Source organism: Dermacentor albipictus, chromosome 2 (genome assembly GCF_038994185.2).
Source record: "Dermacentor albipictus isolate Rhodes 1998 colony chromosome 2, USDA_Dalb.pri_finalv2, whole genome shotgun sequence".
Taxonomy (NCBI): domain Eukaryota; kingdom Metazoa; phylum Arthropoda; class Arachnida; order Ixodida; family Ixodidae; genus Dermacentor; species Dermacentor albipictus.
Window position 1 is genome coordinate 126217657 of NC_091822.1, and position 15850 is coordinate 126233506.

At 46.7% G+C, this 15850-nt stretch overlaps 1 protein-coding gene across 8 annotated transcripts in view; it reads right to left on the bottom strand.

Annotated features, from left to right (window-relative positions):
* LOC139056092 (basic proline-rich protein-like) overlaps nucleotides 1-15850 on the bottom strand; it is a 56821-nt gene that overhangs the window by 38880 nt on the left and 2091 nt on the right. For 7 of the 8 annotated variants that reach the window (XM_070533957.1, XM_070533955.1, XM_070533952.1 and 4 more), the window contains exons 2-6: nucleotides 11244-11332; nucleotides 9905-10000; nucleotides 7346-8869; nucleotides 2672-2888; nucleotides 682-853 (exon numbers count right to left, since the gene is read on the bottom strand). In XM_070533957.1, the coding sequence (XP_070390058.1) occupies nucleotides 682-853; nucleotides 2672-2888; nucleotides 7346-8869; nucleotides 9905-9956 (1965 nt within the window). In that variant the 5' untranslated portion in view covers nucleotides 9957-10000; nucleotides 11244-11332. The remainder of the gene's footprint in view (nucleotides 1-681; nucleotides 854-2671; nucleotides 2889-7345; nucleotides 8870-9904; nucleotides 10001-11243; nucleotides 11333-15850) is intronic. The other variant, XM_070533953.1, reaches the window with a different exon arrangement.

Here is a 15850-nt window from a genome sequence, read left to right on the forward strand (position 1 = left end):
CGTTTTTTGTACAATGTAAGGCATTCGGGTTTCTGCTAAAGTATAACATTAGATGACAAAACATTGTTCTCGTCTTTGCATTCAACCTGCCACACTCCTTCATGTCATATTTCCGTGACAACCAACGTACTCTGCACGATAACAGAAACTTGAAGGATACCGGGGTGATGCCGACTAGTGCTGGATGATCTGCACAAATGGATTGACCTAAAACCGCACCCTTAGTACCGCGAAAAATATTTCCTCTTGCCCCCAAGCTTACCCTCTGTAAGCCCACATGTATATCTTTAGAAGTACTCTTCCACAGGAATGAGCTTGTCGCGTCGTTTGATGTGGGGTTTTTTAATGGAACCGCCGCCATTACGGTTTATTTTCAACGGGGAACCAATTCCTGCAAGCTAAAACTTTCCATGACTACGTTATTCACCGTCAGCTTATTTCTTTCATGAATGCGGGGGGGGGGGGGGGGAGGGTTGAGGAGACGATGACCCACGCGCATCATGTGAAAAATAAGAATGCCGTAAATTGACATGAACAAGCACACCTAAATTTATGGGCGATTTTAATTGTTCCTGTGTTGTCGGCATTGTTGTATGCTTGCTTTTTTTTTATTCATCACGATTCCTCACCAAATCGACCGATTTAACCGTCGGCCTGAACAACTTCACGTTGCATGCTCACCCTTAGTAAATTGAACGCTGCTTCCACGATCGTTTTTTCTTGGCCAGCTTCACTTTTCTTTACGCCGATGTCGAAAACCGCATAATGGTAGATCTTCTTTGTCGTCCAGTAGAGCTCCATCTTGTTTTTCCCAGGAAGGCTGGTGATATCTGCCATGATTTTCGAGTGGTTCCTGCAATGAGGCAGCGATTTAAAGCAAGTTCGGGTCAGCAGCAATATTACATGCCGAAGTTGTAAAAAAAACACACGGAAAAGTAGCTGTGAATGTTGGCACGCATTGATTATATAACCCCCCTTGAGTTAACTTAACGTTAACTTAGTTAGTGTTAACGCACGGTGAAACAAATGTCAGCACACGGCACAAGTTTTGCCGAAAACGACATGTGCTTGGCGCAGGACCATTGCGGCCGCGCAGAGACCATTCGTCATAAATGCAAAATTGATTGCGGATATTGTTGTTTCATCAACTATAGGTTTACACGGCTACATATACTATACGGCTACAGCTACATCTACGGCTACAGCTACGGCTACAGCTACGGCTACAGCTTCATAAACTATACGGCTACAGCTACACGTAACAATATACTGAAATATTAGTGATAAATAGGTGTGTTAGATGTTGATAAAAGGGCTTCCTCACGTAACAAATGCCGATTATTAGCAGCACCCAGTGAAAAAGAGAAGAGCGTGAAATTGCTCATCTGCGCAACTCTGAACTTTCGCACAACTCTCCGTCCGGTAAGCTTATATGGCTGTTAAAAAAATAAAAAGGGCCCCTACGTTTCCCTTGGTCTCGTTATCACCGGACTAAAGCGACACGTCCCATTCTTTTTGGACAGCTGAGGGTTACGTTAGCATTAGGCGTTATGTTTGAGGTTCTTGACTTTTTTACCTATTTTTTTATTGTCTTCAGTAGTCGGAGCATTCCAAAGAAAGCTTCGTCTCCATATAATGGCACGGCGACTCGATGGGCTCACGTTCGCAGATGTCAAGATAGAAAAAATACGTTGATAAATGATCTCAGATTTTCTTTATTTTCTATTTTTGTCCTTGTCGGTTGAACCTTACGGCCACGCCGTGAGAGAAAATACATGTGCCCATGCATTCATATTCCTCCCCATTTCTACAAGTAGATGGAAGACGCTTTTTCCTGCCCGTAAATTAAATGTTCCGCTCCTGACTAAGCAAAGTACCGCCCAGCACAGACACGAAATCAGGTGCAAAATTATGCCGGGCGTGGCAGCCAACGTGGAGTAAGTTTGATTTGTAGCCAATGAGACCAACTTCCTACTATTACAAGCTTCCTGAAGAAGCCTTCAACATTTTTGTGTTCGCAGTAGCAGATTAATCAGTATTAATTCCTAACAAACTCTTTATTAAAACCTTAACTGCCACAATATCAATAGGCGATGTGTATCCGACAATAAAAAACAACAGCTTCAGTTTTTTTGCCATGTGTAAACGTATGTAGAGCTTTTTTTTATTGGCGAAAGAAAGCCAACAAAATTTCTAAAAAACGTTGCCGAGGTCCACTCCTTGCGCGCCACTGCCACGACCTTTCCTACTAATGCGGAAAGAATAGTTACGCTGGAAATTGTGTGTCGCAAGCAATTGAGAGTTGTGTTTTCAAATGAGATCTACAAACCTTGCATGCAATGTACGCACCTAAAGTTATGAATGAGAGAATTCTTAATTATTCCCTCACGATTACTTAAAGGGAACGCACAATGAACTAGACACTCCTTTATGAGATTGGATGCGCCCTGAATGCTTTGCTTTCTTGTTTTCCCTTTTTTTTCATGCTCCATGTTAGCTGGAACACCCAGCAGATATATTTTACTGCACAACCCTCCAAACAAAAAAAAAAAGCGAAGTGCTCCGAACTACTATCATGTTCACTTTCAGCTTGAACTATGCCCTTCTACCCCTGCCTAGGCTGTGACGTGTTCACAGAATACAGTGAAATGGAAAGAGGCAAAGGACTTGCGCGCTGGGGACGCTGATGACGAAGGACGTATTCGTCGACGCAGCCGCCCTGTTGATCAAACCCGTGGTGACCGGGTCGCTGTCGTCAATGAACGTGTCCTTGCCACGCGCGTAGAAAGGGATGAAGGCGTAGTCGCAGGGGCGCACGTCGATCTTCGTGTAGTCCTGCTCGTGGACGCCGAACGTGCAAAATAGCGGCCTGGTGCCCATGGCGTGCGCTGCAGTTAAGCGAAAAGGGTCTCTTGTACTGAGGGGTACAGAGCCGTGTTATTCGCTCGGGAATTTTCACGAGTGAAAGCGACAAGCAGACATTGTTCTACGCAGTAAACGTTACGGTCTCGAATGTCAGCTACTCGGGCATCAAATACATTTTTTTGACGGCACGAAAGTAGGTTCGATAATCACTGACACGGTGACCTCCGTGACCACCTACATCTATAGGCCTTCAAACACTTTAGAAAATGATACGGCAATAAGATTGAATGTTTTTTTTTTTAGCTGTTATAGAAACAACGTTCGAAAATTCATCACATCGTCTTCAAGTGTTGCAAACTGGCTGTGGGCAAAATCCTTACGCTCTGCAAGGTTGGGCGAGTGTATCCAAATAAAGAAAGCACGCGGCATTGAAAGGAGGGAGATAAAAATGTTGGCGCACGACTTTTAACTCGTGCCTTGCTCGTTTTATCCAAAGCAGCTGCAAATCCACCTACATGCATAGGTTTTCTTTTTTTTTATCACGCACTATCAGACTTCGTGATGCCATAGCGAAGCTGCGCGTGTGCAACAATACACGCACCTGTGAAACGAAGGCGTTGAACTGTCTCCAGGGTGCGAAGCTCCGCGATTGCTACGCTTGCCACTACATGCATCCCACCGAATTGCGAGGGTAAATACACTGCATCAAGCCAAGTATGTTGAAAATTCTGGCAATAGTGTCATAAAAACGCTGGTACGTGGTCGGGAGGTAGCTTCAAAGCATCCATTGGTGCCAGTTTACTATAGGACAACGACTTGCGATGGCGGACGCCAGAAAAAGCCATCGGTGATGAAACGCTCAGCGTGTTTTATAACTCAACGATTTATGTCTGTATTCTATAGACATATTATACTACAGTGTTGAACCCGGTTCACTTAAGAAACCGTGTGGATTAAGCCATCATGCGGCACAGGTGGATTTTGCGCCAATAAACAAATCGCGTTTTCGAATTTACATTGCTTGTGGAACAGAATGAAAACAATTCTCGTTACGCTATTTTCGGCACCTTTCTCTCAAACACACCAGCAATATTAATTTTGTATTGCACAAATGAGCAAATAGGTGAGCCGAGCGTATGCTGAGCATTAACAACCCACTCTAAACTTTTTAGTTGTTCCGTGGAAAGCCCCTCTGAATAAAAAATATTTTAACCATAGTCTCATTTACGCGCATCTCTCTACCTTCAAGGTGCCGCTAAGCATCGGCATGAGCGACTTAGCTCTGCCCCATATTCAAGGGGCCGAAATATCGGCAGTCTCATTCTGTGTTATTCTAGACCTCCTTAAACACTAAGCGATACGGGTCACTACGTGCCCAAGTTACTTGTTAAGCCAGCCGCGACAACCCGTGGCGATGTCCGTCTGTTGCTCCGCTCCAGTTCGCGGGTACAATCCCAGACGCGGCGGCCACATTCCGGTGAGGACGGAAGGAAATAAGAATCGCTCGTGTACCGCGTATTGGGTGCGCATTAAAAAACATCAATAGGTTGAAATTGATTCGGCATCCCCCATTACATCGTGTCTCATAATCCGATCGTGGGTTAGGCACGTATAAAGCCCAGGAGTACAACTTCATTTTTAAGAAACTTGTTCGGTGCACCTATAGAGCGCGAACCTGACGTGACTTCCGACACGCCGATCGCTCTAAGATGAAGAATGTGGCGCTATAACGTAAAGCTATTCCCTACTTTTCTATTGCATTTCTCAGATCAGGCCAGGAGTGGTCAAAAAAGTTTCAGGCCACCCTCACGTCGCCTGTCTCTAACGCGACGTCACAAAAACCGCGAAAACATCTCATGTGATATGATGTGTGCACACTGATTATACATGATTAGACCAAGCGAAAGAAAAATAACTATTTATGATTCGGCAGATATTTCGCCGTAATACTCCACCATTGATCAATCCTTTTCGGGTGGCGCTCACTTCGCCTGTCTGCCACTCGACGTCACAAAAGCGCGAAAACTCCCGGCGTTAAAGTGACGTGTACGCGTTAAAGACGCTTTAATATGCCGGACACAACTTTTTTTTTTCGAAATAGCCGCAGACTGTCCCGTTCTGAAAGGAATAGCAGATGGCTGCCTGCCGATTCCTCCGGCACTAGCGATTCGGAATGGCCGGGGAGCATGGATTTATTTGCGTATAATAAACATTTTTCCGTGGCAGCATAACGTTATCGAGCCCTTTCGGCACACATACGACATCACTTTGCGAACAATTGTTTGCTGAACATCCGTTCTGGTGGCATTTTTGACGTTCCGTTGCACGCCTACGCGATTTTCGACCAGCCACCGCAAGCTAAGTATGAAGAAGTGGACCAATCGCATGCGCCGGCATCACCACACCACCCTCTTCATTCCATCACCCACTTTCACTGGGCTGGCTCGGCCCTACAAGCCCCTTTTCTCCTTAACGTGCACCTCGCTTCTTTTCAGTCAATTCTGTAAGAAAATCTTCTCAATATAGGCAATGATATTCACTTCGAAAAAAAGTGACCTCCTATAAACGAGGAGAGCGTTTGATTAGGCTTTTTAAACAACGCAGCCAGTTACCGCCCGATGCTTGCGTCGGTGGTAAGTAACTGTGACGTCAGAAGTTTGAAATAAAGAAAGATTGGAATAGTTTTACGTTAGAGCGCCCTATATATCTAAGTCGAAAAGAAGGTGACGGGTTCACTCGCGCTTCTACAATGAGTACTTTGAGCATAACTGCACGCAAACGTAATCCACAGGATGTCAACTGGGAAAGCTTCGAAGGAACGTCGTAGAGAGAATCTCCTTATTCATCGCAATCAACAAGGGGTGCTTTCCTTAACTTGCGCATATCTTTTACTGCAACAGCAATTATGCGTCATCGTGGCCGTCATGCCATCAAGGGTGCTTCCGGACGCATGGTCTATGTAGCCGCCGACGCAAGCATCGGGCAGTTGCCCGGAGCGTGGTCTGAACCGCCCACTCAAATGCTCTCCTCGTTTATAGGACGTCCCTTTTGTTTGCTTTCAAAACGCATAACATTGCGTACAATAAGCGGTTTCACTGAGAAGAGGCGAGGAGTCCGCTCAAATCGAAAGGTCCTCGATGGAACCGAGCGAGTGCAGTGAAATTAGATAACCAGACAAGGCGGATGGTGCCGGCGTCTGCGATTGGCCCACTTCCCCTTCCTCAGCTTGCGGCGGCTGGCCGAACATCGTGGTGACGTGCAATAGAAGGATAATAATGCCACTAAAACCGATTCTCAGCAAAAACGAGTTAGCACAACGATGTCGTTTATCTGCCGAAAGGCTCGATAACGTTATACTGCCACGCAAAACGTTTTATTACGCAAATAAGCCCACTTACCGGCAGGTGCGAGTAGCCGTAGCTTGAGCGATTGGCAGGCAGCCATCTTCTATCGCTTACGGAACGGGACAGTTTCCGGCTATCCAGAAATAAGAATCAGTCTCTTTCGGCATATTGATGCATCTTTTTAAGATGTGCACGTCAATTTGACGCGTTGCGGTTTAGAGATTTTATGACGACGCGTGACAGACAGGGGAAGTGGGCGCCACCCTAAAGCTTTTGACCAGGAGCAGGGAGCTAATGGCGAAAGGGCACCGAATCAGAAATTATATTTCTGTTGTTTGGTCTATTCATGCCATATCAGTCTGTATACGTCAAGTCAGAAGGGGAGCCATCGCGGTCTTCATGACGTCGCATGACAACCAAGTGAATTGGGGGTGACTGCCAAGTATATCATGGGTTTTCGCAGTGTTTTCTATAGCAAATAATAATTTAGATGCTGTTTGATAGATCCAATTGGCCCAACGCCCGCACAGCAAGAATAGATATTTCTGGTGCATACAAATGTGTGCATACGCGTGCACAAGCAAGTGCAGTGTACTCATTCTCCAAGACCTCTGAGCCAAAAGTGGCATTGTGAATAATGGCTGCCTAAAAGCAAATTCTTTGAAAAATTGTGCAATGCAGCTGCACACGTATGAGCGCAGAAAGCATAGCTTGGAATTATAATTTAAACAAGTAATAAAGTATAATTCTAATACAGAAGCTGGAAAATAAAGCCGTTGGAAGGACAGCTATTGTTGGGTGATGGAAAAAAGCTTTGTATATCCATTGTTGCAACAGACATTGCAGGCCCTGCGACAAAACCTATGACAATCTCTTTCTCATGTTAAGTCAATATATTCTCAACGTTCTCAGTTTCTCTTAGAAAATTGTGCCTGCCTTTGACTTTGACATCTACCGCTTGTCGGTCTTGCATTTAGACATTAGGATCTAATTGTGACAGACATTAGGATTGTAAAGATTGTACATTGTAAAGACATTAGGCCCTAACAGGACCAGTTGTGGTTTACTGTGAGGTGATTCTATCTCTGCTTACAACGCGTTCCTACATCTAGGCAAATACTCATAAATCCACTCACGTTTAACAGGGGTAGGCGGGGAACTCGAAGTAGTCACAGGAGGCGGCGTAGGCGCAGGAGGAGGTGAGGGAGGAGGTGGAGTTGAGGGAGCTGGAGGCGGGGGAGAAGGAGGTGCGGGAGGTGGGCGAGACGCGGGAGGTGGAGGCGGCGGTGGAGGTGGAGTTGAGGTGGAGGTGGAGTTGGCGTAGGGTGAAGGAGTCGGGGGAGGTAGGGGAGAAAGTGAAGGAGGACGCGGTTGACGAGGCTGGGGACGCGTAGGAGGCGGAGGAGGTGGAGTAGAGGTGGAGGTGGAGTTCGCGTAGGGTAAAGGAGTCGGGGCAGGTGGGGGAGAAGGTGGAGGAGGACGCGGTTGACGAGGCCGGGGACGCGGGGAGCGCGATGGAGGTGGAGTTGAGGTGGAGGTGGAGTTGGCGTAGGGTGAAGGAGTCAGGGGAGGTAGGGGAGAAAGTGAAGGAGGACGCGGTTGACGAGGCTGGGGACGCGTAGGAGGCGGAGGAGGTGGAGTAGAGGTGGAGGTGGAGTTAGCGTAGGGTGAAGGAGTCGGGGCAGGTGGGGGAGAAGGTGGAGGAGGACGCGGTTGACGAGGCCGGGGACGCGGGGAGGGCGATGGAGGTGGAGTTGAGGTGGAGATGGAGTTGGCGTAGGGTGAAGGTGGCTGTCGAGGTGAGGGAGTAGGTCGAGGAGGACGCGGTGAACGAGGCCGGGGAGGCGCAGGAGGCGGTGGAGGGGGAGTTGAGGTGGAGGTGGAGTTAGCGTAGGGTGAAAGAGTCGGGGCAGGTGGGGGAGAAGGTGGAGGAGGACGCGGTTGACGAGGCCGGGGACGCGGGAAGGGCGATGGAGGTGGAGTTGAGGTGGAGGTGGAGTTGGCGTAGGGTGCAGGGGAGGGAGGAGGACGCGGTGGATGAGGCTGGGGACGAGGCCGGGGACGCGGAGAAGGTGGTGGAGGTGGAGGAGGGGGAGGTGGTGGGGGAGGAGGTGGAGGCATAGGCGAAGGAGGTCGGGGAAACGCGGAAGGTGGAGGAGGCGGTGGAGGTAGGGGAGTAGGTGGAGGAGAAGGCGGAGGAGAAGACGGGGGTCGAGGTTGGGGTAGAGGGTGGGGCCTCAGAGGAGGCGGTGGAGGTGGGGGAGGCGGAGGAGGAGGAGGCGGAAAAGGGGGCCGGGGACGTGGAGGAGGCGGTGGAGGTGGGGGAGGCGGTGGAGGAGGAGGCGGAGGAGAAGGCTGAGGTCGAGGTTGGGGTCGAGGGTGAGGCCTCAGAGGAGGCGGTGGAGGTGGGGGAGGCGGAGGATGAGGAGGCGGGGGAGGAGGCCGGGGACGCGGAGGAGGCGGAGGAGGAGGAGGTGGTGGAAGTGGAGGTGGAGGGGGAGCAGGAAGGAGAGGATGTGCAGGAGAAGGCGTAGGAGGACGCGGAGGAGAAACGGCACCAGAAGGAGGCGTGGTAAAGTCTGAGGTAACCTCGCTAGTATCGTATGTGGTTGTCTCCTCCGTGACCATCGGCGAAGCGTGCGTCGTTGGTGCAGGTGCAGCTGGGTACAGAAACAGGCAATTTCTTTTTCTTCCGTATGAGAGCAGAAATACAGAAAGCTCGAGTGTCTGGCTGCGCAAAAAATAAACACAGTCGCAGTTCTGGGTATGCAGGTGTCCGCTTTATTTAGTATCTGAATGGGAACCAGAGTCCGGTCGCGCTAATCCTTTAGTTTTGCCTACTTGTCTCACTTTCCTGTACAGCAGTAGCTCCGACTATGTGGGAGAGAGCGTCAACCCCGACGCTAGCGAGGAAATCCTCTATGATAACAGCTTCTTGTAAGCTTTCCTCTTATCTGACTAGCGACACTCCGGGGACCCAGATGGTGATATCGTCCGCACAGATTACATGCCCGACAGCTGGGATGCAAGCCAACCTCTCGAAAAGCCTGTCCATGGCGATATTAAAGAGAAGCTTTGACAGCACCGATTCCTGGCGTGTGCTGAGACAACCTAGAGAAGGGCCCTTCGATAACCGTCTCAACTCTGATAAACGCCGTGTGTTCACCAAGGACGGATTTATTAATGTTTCAGAATCTGCTGCCATGATAGAGCTTGGATATCTCACCTAGGATGTGTAGATGACTGACCCTCTCAAAGGCCTTAGCCAAGTATAGGGCCAGAACACTCATCACGTCTATAGTGCGGTTAGTTATCAAAGATCGATTTCTGCAATAGGGGCATCGCATCCTGTGCGGAGAGGGAAGGTCGAAATTTATTCAAGTTGTGAAGAAAAAGCAAATGTCGCTCGATGTGACTTGATATGAAATTATTAACTGTATGCTCCATGACTTTGCAAAGGCGTGAAGTGAGCGAGATGGGTCGGAAGTTTTCAAAACTGGTAGGCTTTCCCAGATTGGGGATGAAAACTATCTTGGCCGCCCTCCATTCATCAGGAACATGACCCGACTCTCATATTTGATTGAGCTCATTTGTTAAAATACCTATTGCGTCGTCATCCAAAATCTTAAGAAGTTTGTGATGTCATCTGTTCGTAGAGCAGACTTGCTATTGAGGTTAAAGAAGACGCGTCTAACCTCTGATACGGAGCCGGCTCCATGAAGAAGTGGGGCACTCATCCCGGTCCATTCCGCATATGAGACCTTCTCTGCCTCCCTGAATGCTTCACGGTCCTTACAAGAAAGGTAAGTGCACAGCATGCTTTGAGCAATGTTGCTGTCCATCATACCATGCCTAGTTAGGAATTTGATAATCCTGTCTAAAGCTAGTCTAGCCGTCCCTTTGGATTGTTTGTTATAAAGAAGATTTCTGAGAAGGCTCCATTTACTGCCTCTTCTCATACGACTAACCGCTTCTATACATGTCTCCTCCCATTGTTGCTGCGACAAAAGTACAGCGTAAGAGTCAATTTCCTTGATTAGAGCTGCAATTAATTTTGAGCTGCAATCTCATTTTGCTGTTGATTGTAATTTGTATTTTCTGGTATATAAACCCAACCTGTAACAGTCCCAAGTGAGACTAACAGTATATTCATGATAAAATAATAATAATAAACTAATATTCGAATAGCACATAAATCGAATATGCACAGAAAAACTGAAGCAGCATATATATAACGTAGTTTTCTGACCTCGTGCACGAAAAAACTTTTCAAGTCGGAATAATTCTCCTGCGGTTTTACCACTTACCTGCTGCTGTAGTTGCACCAACGGCCTTTTTAAACAAAATCATGCATGGCATTACTGCATCTATGGATCTACCAGCTTGTCTTTCACTGCGAGCACCGCAGAAGACTATCAGGGAACATGAACCCTTCCACATTCCCGCATCTTTCAGCTAAAACTCGCATTTCCAATAAATGTAAAGTGGATATTGTCATTTTCTCCATGCTTATATCTTTCGAAACGTTTTGTCTTTCTTGTCTTCCGAGCTTCACAGTTTCTCCTCAGCCTTCTTTCTAGCTGCACTTCTGTCTTTTCCTCTAGTCGTCTCTTCCTCCTCCCATGTAGGCATGTAATCTACTTTGCATGTAATTTTGCGCTATTCCTTAATTGTTACTTCTTACGTATCTGTTTATATTTATCGCCTTTGTTTCATATACTATTGGTTGTCTTGTAACACTGCTGGTAGCCGTTTTACGTTTCTACTTTCTTTGTCTGTGCGCCAGTATTGAGACCTCTAGTTTCTCCGCGGCACACAAAATAAATAGTGGTTTATTTGTTATCACTGTCATCAATATATATGGCGCACGACGCAGACTGTTGCCAAAGATAATAAAACCGCCTACAGCTTCAATGCCACCAGTTCGTCCAATCAAGTCTCTTTAGTATGGTAGTCGTTACTTAAAAGAGCGAAAGGGCACACTTCGTAGTGCGTCTTGTAGTTGAGTATTCTAACGGTCAACAGTTTTCTCACCTGTGAGAAAAGTGAACAGCACGTAGCACAGAGTAACCAGTAGAACAGTCAGGAAGACAAACAGGAGCCCAACTACGGCTTGGACTTGCCTGCGTTTGTAACATTTTTTCAAGTTTACAATTGCGTTCGCCACAATACGCAAACAACTCAAGTCGGTCAGGAAAGCGCGTTCTCACCGTGGTGCGTGGTATGTTCGTTGTCGAGTTTCCACGGCTTGATACGTCATTGCACGGTCATTCGCAACTACACGTGAAACATTCTGACTGGGCCCTCGGTTATTCATCGGTTAGTCTCGATAGAGGGATCACAAATGAAGACAAGAACCGATCGCTGAAGATTTTGTAATTCTAACTTTTCAGCTACCACCTAGGAGCGCTGTTCAGAGGAAAATTAAAGAGGGATGAAACAGTGGCTCAGGTACTTCGTATAATGTCCCCGAGACGCCTGGCGTTTACTGGTGACAAATTACCACTGTTTCTGTTAACAGTGTCAGTCATAGTTTTCATGCGTTCGATTATTGATATTTTTTTATCTTTCATAACCATATGCATGCGTCACTCATATTGTACCTACTAGGCCGCCATTCTGTCATATTCCCGATTTCTCTATTTCAAAACGTATTGTTCGTTGTGGCATGGCTACTGGATAATATACACAGCATCCCCGGAGCCAGAAGCACATCGCCTACGACAAACTAGAAGCATTCATAAAAAACATACACATTTTACTAGTGCATTCCTGATGCCACTATCCGCGTTTCACTTTCTCAACTTCACGCAAGGTTGTTAACAACCATTGTTTCAAGATGCTATCGTCCTCTACGGGCATCTGCAGCAATTGCTTCCGAGACGCGTTCTCCAGGACCCGTCGGTATAGGAGCCACGTTACAACGCGAGAACCTAAACATGACGAGGTTCCCTCTAGCAGGTTAATGCATATAAAAGTGCAGTTAGATGAAGCGCCAATATGGTACCAATGAAAGTTAGTTGCACAGACGAAAGACTGAAGTTTGACAATTTTTGAACAGCGACTGATGCCGCTCTTTGTGGCAGTAATTGCTTCTAAACATCTAAACGCTGTGCTTACGTGGCTAGAAGACTCCAACGCATAGCATGCTAATGTCATCGTAAGCCTGGCTACACCCACTACAGGGCAAAGACTTCTCCCATACTTCGCCAACTATCCCGGTCATGCGCTAATATTGGCCATGTTGTCTCTGCAAAGTTCATAACCTTATCCGTCCACCTAACTTCTTGCCGCCCCCTGCTACGCTTCCCTTCCCTTGGAATCCAGTCCGTCCCCCTTAATGACCACCGGTTATATTCCCTCCTCATTGCATGCCCTGCCTATGCCCATTTCTCTTTCTTGATTTCAACTAAAATGTCACTCATTCGTGTTTGTTCCCTCACTCAATCTGTTCTCTTCTTATCCCTTAACGTTACACCCATCATTATTCTTTCCATAGCTCGTTGCGTCGTCCTCAATTTAAGTAGAAACATTTTCGCAAGCCTTCAGGTTTTTGCCCCGCAGGTGAGTAATGGTAAGACACAGCTGTTCTACACTTTTCTCTTAAAGGAAAATGGCAACCGGCTGCTCATGATCTGAGAATGCCTGCCAAACGCACCCCAGCCCATTCTTATTCTTCTGATTATTGGAGTTTGATGATCCGGATCCACGGTGGCTACCTGCCCTAAGTAGAAGGAAGTGGTAAGGCAATAACCCTTACCACTTCCAGTGCCTCGCTACCTATCCTCAGCTGCTGTTGTCTTCCGAGACTGGTCAACATTATTTTAGTTTCCTGCTGATTTATTTTCAGACCCACCCTTCTGCTTTGTCTGTCCAGGTCAGTGAGCATGCATTGCAATTGGTCCCCTGAGTTACTAAGCAAGGCAATATCATCAGCAAATCGCAAGTTACTAAGATATTCTCTGTTAAGTCTTATCCCCAATTCTTCCCAATCCAGGTCTCTCAATACCTCCGGTAAACACACTGTGAATTGCACTGGAGAGATCGTATCTCCCTGCCTGACGCCCTTCTTTATTGGCATTTTGTTGCTTTCTTTATGGTGGACTACGGTGGTGGTGGAGCCGGTATAAATATCTTTCAGTATTTTTACATACGGCTCGTCTACAACCTGATTCCGTAATGCCTGCATGACTGCTGAAGTTTCGACTGAATCAAACGCTTTCTGGTAATCAATGAAAGCTATATATAAGGGTTGCTTATATTCCGCACATTTCTCTATAACCTGATTCACAGTGTGAATATGGTCTACTGTACCACCCTTCACAGAATTCTACCTATTCCTTTTGTTGACAGAAGTCCAAGGTGTTCCTGATTCCATTTGCGGTTACTGTAGTAAAAACTTTGTAGGCGACGGACAGTAAGCTGATCGGTCTATAATTTTTTAAGTCTTTGACGTCCCCTTTCGTATGGATTAGGATTATGTTGACGTTCTTCCAAGATTCCGGTACGCTCGAGGTCATGAGGCATTGCGTATACAGGGTGGCCAGTTTTTCTAGATCAATTTGCCCACCATCCTTCAACAACTTTGCTGTAACCTCATCCTCCCCAGCTGCCTCCCCCCTTTCCATAGCTCACAAAGCTTTCTTTACTTCTTGTGGCGTTACTTGTGGGATCTCAAATTCATCTAGACTATTCCCTCTTCCTTATCGTCGTGGGTGCCACTGTAACTGTATAAATCTACAGAACTTCTCAGCGATTTGAACTATCTTATCCATATTATATATTGCAATTATATTGCAGGATTTGTCTCTTAACGCATACATGATTCTTGCATATTCCTAGTTTCTTATTCACTGCTTTTAGGCTTCCTCCTTTCCTGAGAGCATGCTCAATTCTATCCACATTATACTTCTTTACATCAGCTATCTAACGCTTGTTGATTAACTTGAAAAGTTCTGCCAATTCTATTCTAGCTGTAGCGTTAGAGGCTTTCATACATTGGCGTTTTTTAATCAGATGTTTCGTCTCTTGCGAAGGCTTACCGATATCCTGTCTAACGATGCTACCCCCGACATCTATTGCACACTCCTTAATGATGTCGATAAGGTTGTCGTTCGCTCCTTCAACAGTAAGGTCCTCCTCCTTAGTTAAAGTGGATTACGTGCTAAATGTGCAGAATATAACCAACCCTTATATATAGCTTTCATTGATTACGAGAGAGCGTTTGATTCAGTCGAAACCTCAGCAGTCATGGAGGCATTGCGGAATCAGGGTGTAGATGAGCCATATGTAAAAATACAGGAAGATATCTATAGCGGCTCGACAGCAACCGTAGTCCTCCACAAAGAAAGCAGCAAAATCCCAATAAAGAAAGGCGTCAGACAGGGAAATACGATCTCTCCAATACTAGTCACCGCATGTTTACAGGAGGTATTCAGAGACCTGGAGTGGGAAGAATGGGGGATAAAAGTTGATGGAGAATACCTTAGCAACTTGCGATTCGCTGATGATATTGCCTTGCTTAGTAACTCAGGAGACCAATCGCAATGCATGCTCACTGACCAGAAGAGGCAAAGCAGAAGGGTGGGTCTGAAAATTAATCTGCAGAAAACTAAAGTAATGTTTAACAGTCTCGGAATAGAACAGCAGTTTACGGTAGGTAGCGAGGCACTGGAAGTGGTAAGGGAATACATCTACTTAGGGCAGGTAGTGACCACGCATCCGGATCATGAGACTGAAATAAACAGAAGAATAAGAATGGGCTGGGGTGCGTTTGGCAGGCATTCTCAAATCATGAACAGCAGGTTGCCACTATCCCTCAAAAGGAAAGTGTATACCAGCTGTGTGTTACCAGTACTCACATATGGGGCAGAAACCTGGAGGCTTACGAAAAGGGTTCTGCTGAAATTGAGGACGACGCAACGAGCTATGGAAAGAAGAATGATCGGTGTAACGTTAAGGGATAAGAAAAGAGCAGATTGGGTGAGGCAACAAACGCGGGTAAATGACATCTTAGTTGAAATCAAGAAAAAGAAATGGGTATCGGCCGGAGATGTAATGAGGAGGGAAGATAACCGATGGTCATTAAGGCTTACGGACTGGATTCCAAGGGAAGGGAAGCGTAGCAGGGGGCGGCAGAAAGTTAGGTGGGCGGATGACATTAAGACGTTTGCAGGGACAACATGGCCACAATTAGTACATGACCGGGGTTGTTGGAGAAGTATGGGAGAGGCCTTTGCCCTGCAGTGGGCGTAACTGGGCTGATGATGATGATGATGATGATGATGATGACGACGACGACGACGACGACGACGACGACGACTTGTTCTGTAGCGTGATCCGGAATTCCTCTATTTTCCCTCTTACCGCAAACTCATTGATCGGCTTCTTATATACCAGTTTCTTCCGTTCCCTCCTCAAGTCTAGCCTAATTCGTGATGTTGTCATCCGACGGTCACTGCATCGCACCTCACCGAGCACGTCCACATCTTGTATGATGCCAGGGTTAGCGCAGAGTACGAAGTGCATTTCATTTCTATTCTCGCCATTCTGGTTCCTCCACGTCCACTTTCGGTTATCCCACTTGTGGAACAAGGTATTCATTATCCCCAAATTATACCGTTCTGCAGACTCTACTGATA